Genomic DNA, 14,197 nt, shown 5'->3' on the forward strand with positions numbered 1-14,197 from the left:
CAGGTTGGGGGAGTGGGCAGATGCATGGCAGATGAAGTTTAATGCAGATAAATGTGAGACTATCCACTTTGGTAGCAAAAACACGAAGGCAGATTATTATCTAAATGGCATCAAGTTGGGAAAAGGGGAAGTACAGCGGGATCTGGGGGTCCTTGTACATCAGCCTATGAAAGTAAGCATGCAGGTACAGCAGGCAGTGAAGAAGCGAATGTCATGTTGGCCTTTATAACAAGAGGAATCGAATATAGGAGCAAAGAGGTCCTTCTGTAGTTGTACAGAGCCCTAGTGAGACCACACCTGGAGTATTGTGTGCAGTTTTGGTCCCCTAATTTGAGGAAGGACATTCTTGCTATTGAGGGAGTGCAGCGTAGGTTTACAAGGTTAATTCCCGGGATGGCGGGACTGTCATGTGCTGAGAGAATGGAGCAGCTGGGCTTGTACACTCTGGAGTTTAGAAGGGTGAGAGGGTATCTCATTGAAACATATAAGATTGTTAAGGGCTTGGACCCGCTAGAGGCAGGAAACATGTTCCCGATGTTGGGGGATTCCAGAACCAGGGGCCACAGTTTAAGAATAAGGAGTAAGCCATTTAGAACGGAGACGAGGAAACACTTTTTCTCACAGAGAGTGGTGAGTCTGTGGAATTCTCTGCCTCAGAGGGTGGTGGAGGCAGGTTCTCTGGCTGCTTTCAAGAGAGAGCTAAATAGGGCTCTTAAAAATAGCGGAGTCAGGCGATATGGGGAGAAGGCAGGAACGGGGTACTGATAGGGGATGATCAGCCATGATCACATTGAATGGCGGTGCTGGCTCGAAGGGCCGAATGGCCTACTCCTGCACCTATTGTCTATTGTCTATTGTCTATTGACTTGTCAGACGATGGAGGGCAATTATGTCTATAAATATTCACATCTGGTAACATCAGGTAAATAATTAACCTCCACATTCCTTGCCAGACTTGTTTTCTCATTAATGTGATGGTGGCCATCTCAGATTCCCACAAGGCTCATTGATTTAGGGGACATTTCTTGGGCGGTCTCCAGTATAATTCCCAAAACAAGATGTCTTGTCTTTGATTACTTATTACTTACTTATTACTTACTTACAAGACCACACTGGCTTGGAGGTAAGAGAATAATTTGGGAAAGCTAAAATTAGGTTGAGATTTAGAATGACCATAAGCAGTTGACTTCCATTTTGCTTTCCCGAGTTAAAATCAAGGTGCAGATGTTAAAATATACAATGAACTGGCCAAGTTCACGAACACTGTGCTTTCTAAGAATAGGCTATTAATTATTTTAAAATCATTGAATTTTATTGCACAAAACAGACTTGCTTCTCTTTCACTCCGTATCAAATATGTGAATTTCTTGCTATTATTCACATGTTTCTGCCAAATCCAATTCCGATTCTTGTTTCTAAAACTATAAACACTCCTCGATTCAATTAACTATTTTTTTTTAAATTTAGGACTGCCCTTGACAGATTTCTGACCAAAAATATAGCATGACCTTATACATTTGCAGGTGTATTTTTTTTAAATATTTTGCTATTTTAAGAAAAGAAATGCCATGTACAATTATATAATTCACCCGTTTAGCATAACAGATCAGGAGTTTATGAAAATTACACTTGAAAGTGAATCATACACAACGTATAACATGATCTGTAAGAAACAAATTTCTACAAAAATAAGCAATGAAATCATTACCGCAAAAACAATGAAATAAATCAGGTAACTCAGAACAATTTTCCAAATAAAGGCATACATTTGCTTTTGACTAACAAACATGTTGGTTGTGTTACAAAGCATGTCATATATAGCCACATGAATACATTGTCAAGTGTTAGTTACAAAACGCCGTGGCAAACAAGTGCATTTTTATTGATATTTGGCCAAGAGTAAAGCAAGACTCAAAATGAGCCATACGACCAACAAGTGTGAACTGACAAGCAGCAGCGCAACAGGATAGAAGTGACTTGAAGTTGGTCTGTTATCACAGTCTGTCTCAGGATCATCCGTGTCATTCAATGATTCCTTGGCATAACTGCTGTTAGTCAGAGAGGAAGGCCAGTAACGCACAGCAAAAAGTGAAAAGAAAACAATGTTACTTCAAGATTGTTCAGATTAGTCAGAAAAGGTCATTTATTATGTTACAGGAACCGCATGCTCAGCAATGGCAAAGGGCTGGGGTGCAAATCAAAAGTTAAAGATGAGCATTAAAGGAAAGGAAGCTGAATAGAAAGCGACAAAAACATGAACCTGGTCAAATGAAAATTATTAAATGGTGTCTCAACTCCTACTGCTGTGCAATATAGATGATGGTTATTAGAAGCAACTATTTCCTGGTAAGCAGTAATAAAAATGAACTGCGAATGTTGGTTTTTACCAAAGATAGACACAAAATTCTGCAGTAACTCGCCAGGTCAGGCAGCATCTCAAGAGCAAAATGGATAGATAGGTGATGTTTCAGGTCAGGAAGTCCGAAGAAGGATCCTGACCCAAAATGTCACCTATCCATTTTCTCCAGAGATGCTGCCTAACCTGCTGAGTTATTCCGGCATTTTGTGCCCATCTTAGTAATAAGTTCTCAATACACTGCTCATCCTACTCGTTTTGTGAAACATATCCCTATTCAAGCCAATTAAACTGTGGAACACATACAGTAGCTACAATACATGTGCATTTAATGCCACTGGCCAATAATTAATTTCCAGACAATTTTGACTCCTAAGCTAATTGTGCCTTCAATGCTATGGCATCACATGGCCATGTCTTCCCAATTTTGGAGGACGTAATAACACACACACACACACACACACACACACACACACACACACACACACACACACACACACACACACACACACACACACACACACACACACACACACACACACACACACACACACACAGTGATTTAAATGTTCCTGTGCAAAGGTTCACACAGGTTTACAATGGGCTGGGGATTTTTTAAGTGTTTTCAAGGCTACTTTGGAGATCAAAAGTTAACTTTAAACCTCTGCACTGAACGTGAAAATGTAGAACAACATATGGATCCAAGGGCATGTGCCACAAACTGCAGAGATGGGATAAGGGGAGGTATTCTGGAGGAAACCATTCTGTACATTGTGAGATCCTACAAAGCACAGAGTCCATTAGAGAAGATGAAAGTTGGCACAATATGAGGAAAACTGAATGGATGATAACTAGCCAATTGATACCTTGAACTAGTCAACAGCTTAAATCTGCTGCTGAGAAAGTTGTAGCTCATTGAAAGGAAAGTGCTCCTCAGGTAAAAGTTTGTTATGATGAAGAGCTGAGGGATTAAGATGTACTTACTGGAATTATTATATTGCTAAGGGCTACGTCACAAGGGCTTTTTGAAAAGGAGAGGCAAAGATGCAACTCTGACACTTCTGAAATTCCCGTATGTGACTACAAATGAAACCATTGTGGCAAATGTAATGGCTGGAGGAGCACCAAATACTAGTGGTCGTGGCAGAAAATGGATTGGTTAATTACATTAAAGTATGGAGAGGCCAAGATGAATAAAATATTAAAATTGCAAACACAAATAAACTTTATCAATATATTTGACAATGTAATTTAAGAACGATGAAGAGGGGAGAACATGAAGAGCCAGGGTGTCATTGCCTTCTTTTCCGCTTTCTTTAAGATCAGAAGAACACACAGATGAGTGAGCAGTCACAGCAAAGGTTCTTTGTTACATATGTTTAACCAACTACAATTCATTGGCAATTGGCATTCATTTTCTAAAGAAGTTACAGGCGTTTAAAGGGGAAAGAAGATGTTAGATGCTATTTTGTGATTAGAAACCATCCATCACATGCTGACCATCCATCTTAGAGGAGGGCGGAGAGATGGGAGAAATTAAAATCATGGAGCCACCAGCCCTTTAAACTGGGAAGGAAACGTCTATTTAAAAGGTAAATGGTCACAACATTGATAGATGTTATTATGGAGAAGAAAAAGAATCTTTGATATACTAATGGAATAACCACAATCAACCCTCCCACCATCCCATCACTGTTCGATGAATGGCCAAGTGATAGGCAACAGGAAGGATATGTAGGAACGAACTGCAATTGCTGGTCTACACCAAAGATAGATACAAAATGCTGAAGATGTTACAAGTCAAGACACTTCTTCAGAGTCAGGGGAGAGGAAAACTAGGGGTATGAAAAGGTACAGAACAAAGCAGATCCGGCACCGATGACCCAGGAGCCCACAATGATTCATTGTTGGCTGTGGAGGAGCTGATAGTGAAGTGTTACGAACTGTGAAACTAGTAGGCTGACGAGGGTGTGGGGGAAAGGGAGGGGGAGGGTAGGGTCTTCTCTCCCTGTTCCTCCCCCACCCTGAACTGAGCACACAGACATTTGGGCCCCATGTTTGCTGGCCATCCCATCAACTTCCAAACTTGGACCAGGGCTCAGCGGGGGCTCATGACAAAAACGGAAATGAGGGCCTCACCACAATGCTATCCAGCTACTCTTTTGATGCACTAGAATTTTTCAGTTTCTAAATATTTAGGACTTTAAAGCATATGCAGAGATGTTGGCTTGTTTTTAGGAACATAGCAATATACAGTGCCCTCCATAATGTCTGTGACAAAGACCCATCATTTATTTATTTCCCTCTGTACTCCACAATTTGAGATTTGTAATTTTAAAAAATCACATGTGGTTAAAGTGCACATTGCCAGATTTTATTAAAGGACATTTTTATACATTTGGTTTCATTATGTAGAAATTACAGCTGTGTTTATACATAGTCCCCCATTTCAGGGCTCCATAATGTTTGGGACACATGGGTTCACAGGCATTTGTAATTGCTCAGGTGTGTTTAATTGCCTCCTTAATGCAGGTATAAGAGAGCTCTCAGCACCTAGTCGTTCCTCCAGTCTTTCCATCACCTTTGGAAACTTTTATTGCTGTTTATCAACATGAGGACCAAAGTTGTGCCAATGAAAGTCAAAGAAGCCATTATGAGACTGAGAAACAAGAATAAAACTGTTAGGGTCATCAGCCAAACAGACTTACCGAAATCAACTGTTTGGAACATCATTAAGAAGAAAGAGAGCACTGGTGAGCTTACTAATCACAAAGGGACTGGCAGGCCAAGGAAGACCTCCACAGCTGATGACAGAAGAATTCTCTCTATAATAAAGAAAAATCCCCAAACACTGCTGTAATTTCTACATGGTGAAACCGAAATGTATAAAAATACCCTTTATTAAAATCTGACAATGTGCACTTTAACCACATGTGATTTTTTTCTATTACAAATCTCAAATTGTGGAGTACAGAGGTAAATAAATAAATGATGGGTCTTTGTCCCAAACATTATGGAGGGTATTGTAAGCTAGGAGTATACTGCCTAGTTAAAGAGCTTACGTACACATATCTACTTGATATATGCCAAATTATAACCTCAAAGGTTCACTTACAATTGAAATAACTTTAAATATCTTATTAGCCCACAACTCATGCCTTTCCTCACAAATAAGGATCAAAAATGCACTCTCTGCTCCAGCACCATTTCCAATATCTATATACTTAAAAGTCTGATCTTGGATGTGTGTTTGTTTGTGTATAATCAGATCCTCGCGAAAAAATGACGCGGTAACGATAACATTTCCGGTAGAGATTTTTCCCGTGGAGTCCAAAATCTCCTAATCCAAAAATGTAATTCTTTATTTCTCGAGTTATTACTGAAAATGTTCAAAAATCTGACAAAACTTTGAATTTAAAAACGACTGTATTTCGCTGATGACTTCACAATAGGTCTGCGTCGCATGCCATCTTCTTCACGCTAAGAAGACCCCCCCCCCCCCCGACCACTCCCCCCCCCCCCCGGTTATTCAAAAGACGCAGAAAGAACGAGCAGGTCCGGCCCTGTACTCGCCCCGGGTCAGCGCATGGTGGGGAGGTTGCTGGAGCCTGGAGTGAGGGAGTATTGCGTTCGGGAACCAGCCCTCCCCCGCTCCCACTCAGCATTCCCCCCACCCCCTCTGCCCTTGCCCTCTTCCCCTGCCGCCCTCTGCCCCCTGCCCGCCCTCTGCCCCTGCCCTTTGCCCCCCCTCTGCCCCTGACCTCCCTCTGCCACTGCCCTCTCTCTGCCCCTGCTCCTGCCCTCTTCCTGCCCCTGCCCTCTCTCTGCCCTCTCCCTCTCTAGCCGCGTCTGCGAGTTGGGTGCTATGCGTGAGTGGATAGGGCGGGGGATGGGGTAAATGGAGCAAATTAATAATATTAATATATCAAGGGGGGTGGTTAGTGTGTGTGGGACGGTTACTGTGTGTGTGTGTGTGTGTGTGGGGGGGGGGGGGGGGGGGTTAGTGTTTGTGTGATGCCACAGGCCACCACCCCCCCTGCAACAGGTCCCACTTGGTCGAGTATTATTCTTAAGGTCCCTGATATTTCCTTCCAATCTTTCCTCAAACTTTTTAAATTTGTTCTTTCTCTGCATTATTAAAAGTTATTAATTGCCATCTTTTAAATATGATTTACTCTTAATAACATATATATTTTTGTATTAATCTTTCTACAAATTCAAACAGTAGACTTGCGATCTTTCTCTGTGACAACATACATAATATAAATATTGTGCAGGAAGTAATTGCAGTTGCTGCTTTATACTGAAGATGGACACAAAACGCTCGTAACTCAGCGGGACAGGCAGCATCTCTGGACAGAAGGAATGGCTGACGTTTCGGGTCAACCCAAAACGTCACCCATTCCTTCTCTCCCGTGATGCTGCCTGTCCTGCTGCGTTATTCCAACATTTTGTGTCTAATATATACGTATTAGTGAGAGAAGGAAATTAGTAAATGATAAAGACCACTTAATTTAGCATCTGTGTGTGTACAAACAATATGAATCTATAAGTGCTATGATTAGAGTTCTGGCAAATGATCTGGGGGGGGGGGGGGGTGGGGGGAAGAGGGGGGGGGGGAGAGAGGGGGGGGGGGATATTAGGCAAAGAAGGGTTAGAAGGGAAAGAGACCAGGCCTGTAACTTGGGATTGGCTGCAGAGGAATTTGAGACTGTGCAATGCTTAACTTGTGAGGGAGAGATAATCTGATGAATGATCGGCCAAGAAACATATTGGGAGATCCAGGGTGTTATTTGCGGACGAATGTTAGCCAGTAATTATGTAATGTAACTCATGGTGGATAAAACCAACTGTGAAGGTCAATAAATTAGTCCATAGTGGAATGGTTATGGATATTATTTATGCAGACTGCCAAAGATCAGATGGGTGGGAGGAGAGACATACACCTGCACTGTTAATAAAGTCATAGAAGATTAAGAGATTGATGTGCTTAGCTTTGCTATAGATACGGTGGTGTGCATAACTCAACTTACTGTCAATTATTTGCACGCAGAAGTTTCTAATGTAAGTATGTTCACCTATTCACACTGTATTTCTCACTTTTCTTTTAAAAGTGAACTTATATTGGTTATGTGAATTAGTTTATGAATTGGAGGTTTAGTGGGATAAACACAGGCAAATGGGACCAGCTTAGATGGTGCATGGATGAGTCGGGCCGAGGAGCTTATATCTGTGCTGTACGACTCCATAGATTTGTTTTGTTCATTCACCAATTTTAGGGGAGTTATGTAAAAATTCTCTGTCCAAGGACACTTTGACGCCCTGGACAAAAACCAATGATGTCAAGGGACATCCGAGTGTCGTGGCCTCTGTTGATTGCAGTGAAATGGATACTGATGAGCTGCAGCATTGCACAATAAGTGAAAATCCCACAATTATATGAACATATAAAAGATTTACCACAATTTCCAAATACCTTGTGGAAGTTTGGTTCCAAATTGGCAACGTTGGAATCAAATCAACACCACCTACTAATTGATATCATTCTCTGGGCACTTCTGAAGGATCTTCAGAAACCACCACAAGCATACTCACACTGGAGTATACTCTCGCATACTCAGTTGTTGTCCAGCATGTTTCATCATAGAAAATGTTAGTTCTAGCCTCTCCTGCAACGAAGGGCCACGTCCTCAGGCATAAGGTGGACAGAAGGGACTGTAAATGCTGGAATCTTGATCAAAAAAACAAACTGCTAGAGGAACTCGGGGAAACGGACTGTCAATGTTTTGGGTCAGGCCTCTGCTTCAGATCGATGAATGGTCTGAGCCCAAAACGTCGTCTGTCCATTTCCCTCCAAAGATGCCTGGCGTGCTGAGTTCCGCCAGCACTTTGCTTTTTGTTTGGGCACAAGCGTTCATTTTACCACATCCTAATTTAAAAATATAATCTCACAATCCTGACTTGAACATATATCACTTGTATTTCAGTATCAGGGAGCCTCAATCATGAAAATCCCTATCCAACACCACTGCCTGAGTACAGACACCAAAATGACAACACAATGGTTCGAGAAGGCAGCTTGCCATTATTTCTCAAGAACAATAAGTGCCAGTGCAGCTCAGATCATCTAAAAATGAATAAACGGTACGAGATGAATTTGAAGGTTAAATAATTATCTTTGTCTAGCACTCATGGCATAGGTTTAATTATGCAAAGAGAACAACACCATTTCCATTCTTTCAATTTGATCTTCAAAAAAAAAGAAGGAAATGCACAAATGAGGGACGAGGGAGAATGTATATTATTTAAAATAGATAAAACTTCAAAGTGTATATACAGGCATGCAGATATCTGAGCATTTTTGTACAATACAATCTCAGGAAATCTTCTTGCCCATTTTCTTCCTTTGCCTGTGGGCCCCATATCCGTCATAACAGACCGACTGCAGCTTCAGGCCCTGGTAAACATCTCTTAACTAGTTCTAATGTTGTGCTTCCAACTTGCCTCTGCCGTGTCAAGGTAATCAAATGGAATTTTAAGTCTCTAATTCCATTTCACTTTTATACCTTTCCACATTTCTAATTATGCAACATTTTCTCTTGCTATTTAAATATATTCTATCTCTGTCCAATGGGCTCCGCCTTCTCCCATTTATCATTTATTCAATATCATTTATCACCGTCATTTATCAGCTTTTCCTATGAGCCTCAGCATCACACTTTGCCTTATCCATACTATAATTACTCTTTGTACTCTAAGACCGCTACTTTATCTAAATACAAACATGCAGGAAGAATTTTAATTTCACTGATAGTATAAGGCAGGCAATGTTGAATTGACAATCCATTCTGTACAACATCCATTTTCTTCCATTAACTTTAGTGGCTATCAAATGTCCCTCACTTGGCCCTCACTTGCTGCCTCTGTGCAATTCCATAAAAGGTCAATTAATAATAAATAAATTACATGCATGTAGAAATTAATCCTCGATCACTTGAACCAGATACACTGTGCTGGACCGCATTCTGTTTACATGCATTCATGCCACCTGCTGGATATTCCTGTTCCTACAGCTTTGACCTTTCCTGTTATACAGGAAGTTATCATAAACTAGGAAGTCCAGCTCAGGGTACCACATGGTATTTAGACAGTGTAATTCCCAGTGTGTAATCTATCGCCATCCTACCCCACATAATCTGTTAGACGCAATGTCTGTGAGTAATTATGTTTGTTAACAGCATCTTTACATGTTATAAATGTTATTGAGCAGGATTGTTATTATTAACAAAGTTAGGAATGTTTCATGTACCCTGGCTGGTTTCTCACATAACAGCACTGTATTTGGTGGTGGCATCATAGTTTATGTTCCTATACCAAGTGTATAACGTAACTAAATATGCCGTTTCCTTTTCTGCTTGTATGTTACGGTTTCACAGTTGAATACAGTAAAGCAACAACGACATCTCGTGTCTACGGGTCTTTATTGGATTAATTGTTTAACTTGCTAGATAGCTGGGTAGGGACATTCAGTGAGTCCAGTATAAAAATGTCCACCACTTGGCCCTGACTTGCTGCCTATGTGCAATTCCATAAAAGGTCAATTAATAATAAATAAATTCCATGCATGTAGAAATTCATCCTCGATCACTTGAACCAGATGCACAATACAGTAATATCTAATCCCTTGGAGGTGAAGTAATATATTGGGGTATAAATTCATCCTCAGTCACATGATCTAAACTCGCAATGTGGTACATCTGAACTTTATTCCAAAATTCAGTCCCATTGACATTGACAAGTAAATACTTGAGGTCTTGTGCTCTGGTCGAACTCTCAGCACATGGTGTATTTTGTGGAGCTCACAGTCCCTTGGGAGGATGCTGTGCAGAAAGCCTTCGAAAGAAAGAAACTGCGATATAGAGAGCTTGCAGCGGAGGCAGAACAGCGGGGCTGGAGAGCTAAGGTCTGCCCGGTAGAAGTTGGATGTCGAGGATTTGTGGCAACATCTACCTTAAGACTGATGAAGGACTTGGGGATCAGCGGACAAGCCCTACGCCAGGCCATCAAAGAAGCATCACAGGTAGCCAGTGGCTCTGGCTGAAGAGGAATGACCCCATTTGGTCTCCCAAATAACCGACTAGACAGATGCAGAGGGGGGTGGTTGTGGGACGCCAGAATGCACCGCTGAGCCGACTGGAGACGTCGTGGGTTCAATCAGCGAAATGTCGATGAAAGTAGGTGCCCACTTGATAACCCCAATGACGTGTCTGCCTAGCCTTTCTCAACATCGGAGGAGCATAGGTGAGTGCAGAAGGCTCCCATCACCATGTTGATATTTGGCACTTTGGACTTTTAACATCTGTGTCCTGTGTATTTGTAAACTACAAAGTTGTGGATCACTGCAAACAGCAATGTAAAATGCCCATCCCTTGAAGTTGTTGTAGCATGATAACATGTGCAGAATGCAGATTTGCTGATGCATACATAAGCATAGTTGGGTGCGTTATAAATGTAATAGCACTTGTTCAACTTACAGTAACATAATAAAGTGAACGAGGAAGTTGTAACAAAATAAATGTTTGACATGTGGTGGTGACACACAAATGTTTCATCAAATTGAACATGCCTGTACAGTACTAAACTGAAAATCATTTTTGCACAATTGCAAAATGAGTAGTAAGCACCAATGTCAAGTCTTTAAGTTGCTAATCACTTGATTTTTAAATTGAATCGAGCTACTAACCATGAGGCTATTAAACACTACAACTTCCAAATAAGCTCCGGTCTACTTAGACGAAGGAGAATTGTTTTTGGCGTTTGAACTTTTTCAATTGTTAATTATGGTGCTTACAGAGTGATTATGTTTACATATCTGTTGCAAGAAAGAATGTCATTGTTCCATTCCGGGACATATCTTTTATCCCGTGGTCATCTAATTATACCACTGAAGGAGATACAATGAAATTTCGTTTTACAGTTGTTGTGCAATGACAATAAATGTTTTTGATTTGATTTGATTTGACATGACAATAAAACACTTGTGACTCTTGAATATACATTGTTGGTGATTACATTTGTTAGCCAACCATTGTCCACAAAATTAATGGCATGCTGGAAATTCCATTTGAATATATAATTCATATTTATGTTCAAGAGTTAAATACATTAAGATAGATTGTGACTTTGCAGTAAAATAACGATAAATTTGCCTGAAACTGAGTAAATTACTTAACATCCAAAAAGATATTCGGCTTCATTTAATTATCACAATGGAAGGGAGCGCTGGTCTAATGTTATAATTAAAACCAAGGCAATATTACTTTGATTTGTAACAATGATAATGATTCAAACTAGTTTTGCTGCATTCTGTAAAATATTTACGGGATACGAGTTCACTTCGGTAAGAATAACACAGTTTTCTTTGAAGAAATGAAACCATTTTCTTTCAAAACCACACAGTGGACAAGAAAGCAATTTAAAACACACCGTAAGATTCTCTATCTAGTATTTTAAGTTATGACCATATCTAAAGCATTCTGAAATGTTATAACTTCTGTACAAAGATTCATGTGAATGTTTGCTCTATTTCCCCAATGAGTATATATGCTTCTATCATGCTAGCGCAATGAGAATTGGATGAGTGGAAACAGTGCCGAGCCATTTACAATTGTGTAGAATGTTTAATAAAAAGATATGTACAGACTTGAAAACCGAAGTGCACTCAGTTTCTCAAGCGTGAATGTAAGTAATTCAATTAGATAGTCTAATATGCAGCAAATTTCCAGTTATCTGCTTTTGATTTATGGGTCTTGATATCTTGAACAAATAATTGCCACAGAAGTTGCTTGGCAATTATTAGCCCATGGCAGATCATGTTGCGTGTGGAGACGGATCATTGAATATTTCCTTTCACGCGCATACATTCCATTTTCTCAACGTGTGTTGGGGAATGGTCATTGATAAATATCTAAAGATGGTGAAGTCTAAGGTTTGAAGATTTGCAGTGATGCCCTGGGGCGAAGGCGGTTGGCCTCCGATTAGTGCAAATCACGATGGCTCATTAGTGCCTTAATAATACTAATATATTTTAACTCATTCAAAAATATTTAAAGCTCAACGTGGAATGTGAGATGACCAGATTTAAGAATTAATTTTATAAAAGAATAACAATGTTTTGAAGGGAATATTAACCAATGAAAAGTAAAATCAGCAAGGTTGCAATTGACAATCGACCTGATATTGGCAGTCTCTATCTGACATGCATTAAGTGTTTTTGGTAAAATACCCATGAACTTCACTGGAAATAGTAACCAATTCAAGACTCATTGATAAACAATTGGAATATTTATGCTGCTCCACTATCAGCTTCACAAAATATTATCTTTCCTTTCTGAATTTCATGAAGTGCTGCATTTGTCATTCATTTTCCAATAAACTCTCAACAAAAGGTAACTACAGGTGCACAACCTTTTATCCGAAAATTCCAAATAACGAAAAGCTCCGAATAGCGGACATTTTTTCGGTCCTTGAAGAAAGGTCCTTGAAGACGTTCACCGAGGGCGGCCCGCAGAGGTGACTGCGGAACCTCCGGTCGGTCCTTGAAGAAAGGGGAACTAAATCCCCATTCATAAAAGAGAAGGTGAGGGTATATTGCGCGGGAGGGTTAATAATTGACAATCTGCTGCTGCCTGCCCGCTGAGTTAAAAAGTTCCCACGGTAGACTCACGATACACAGTGTATCGTGAGTCTTGCGTGGGAACTTTTTAACTCAGCGGGCAGGCAGCAGCAGATTGTCGCTCCCTTCAGTTTCACCCCACCTACACCCCTCTGCTTCCCGGCCATGTGTGTGACCCCTTCCCTCCCCTCTCCAGCTCCCCGCCCATTGCACCGGCGCGGGGGCTTTGCACTGTCTTCACGTCGGCGATGCCAGCAGGTCAGTGCCAGTCACCGGAGATGTCAGGACCAACGGGACACCGACCCCCAGGCCCACTGCAAGCACGGAGATCCCAGAGACCCACAGCCAGCAGCAGCCCAGCCCCGTTCCAACTCCAGAGGAAAACTGCAAACTGGCCGGAGACGTCAGGACCACCAGAAGCCACTCCCTGATGGGCCGCTACGGCGACAAGTGGCAGTTCGCCCACAGCCCGAGCTGCGCCCCTCATCGGGACACCGACCCCCAGGCCCACTGCAAGCACGGAAATCCCAGATCAGCAACTCCAGCCCAGCCCTGCTCCAACTCCAGAGGAACACGCTCCCCGTAGGGGCAGAAGCTGATGGTGTGCAAGGTACGTCTTGTTCTTGGGGTGGCGCAGCTCGGGCTGTGGGTGAACTGCCACTTGTCGCCGTAGCGGCCCATCGGGGAGCGGATTCCTCTGGAGTTGGAGGGGGAGGGGGGTATTGTGCTGTTTGATCGCCCCCTGCTATCCCAGGGACAGGGAGACACAGCGGCTTTTGAGAATGGTGGGCAATCACTTCCAAAGTTCTGCCCACACAGTCAGTACACCTCTCCTACACTTGTCTCCCGCACTAAGATCATCTCGCAGAGAATGATCCCAGCCTAACCCTCCCTATTCTCTCCTATTCTGCAAGAAAAAACTACATTGAAGACTCAAACTCGCGATCGAGTAACTTGCGGGATCGAGGCGCAAACTCGCGACCTTGCGGATACGAGCCGAGCACTCTACCACTGAGCCAGCCGTTAAAATCTACGCTAAAAATCTTCCATTCCTAAAGCCGAAAAATTCCGAATTACGAAAAGTGTCTGGTCCCAAGGATTTCGGATAAAAGGTTGTGCACCTGTAGTAATTACCGGCATGTGTTCCCTTTTTTTATCAATAATGG

General features: G+C 41.7%; 1 protein-coding gene across 3 annotated transcripts in view; it reads right to left on the reverse strand.

Annotated features, from left to right (window-relative positions):
• Nucleotides 1-14,197, reverse strand: part of inpp4b (inositol polyphosphate-4-phosphatase type II B) — a 589,015-nt gene that overhangs the window by 2,773 nt on the left and 572,045 nt on the right. The window contains exon 25 of one of the 3 annotated variants that reach the window (XM_033050903.1): nt 1,245-2,048. The exons of 1 other annotated variant lie outside the window; for it this stretch is intronic. In XM_033050903.1, the coding sequence (XP_032906794.1) occupies nt 1,880-2,048 (169 nt within the window). In that variant the 3' untranslated portion in view covers nt 1,245-1,879. Of the gene's footprint in view, nt 1-1,244; nt 2,049-14,197 lie in introns of those variants that run through there. One more of the 3 variants, XM_033012170.1, reaches the window with a different exon arrangement.

Source organism: Amblyraja radiata, chromosome 1, assembly GCF_010909765.2.
Source record: "Amblyraja radiata isolate CabotCenter1 chromosome 1, sAmbRad1.1.pri, whole genome shotgun sequence".
Classification (NCBI taxonomy): domain Eukaryota; kingdom Metazoa; phylum Chordata; class Chondrichthyes; order Rajiformes; family Rajidae; genus Amblyraja; species Amblyraja radiata.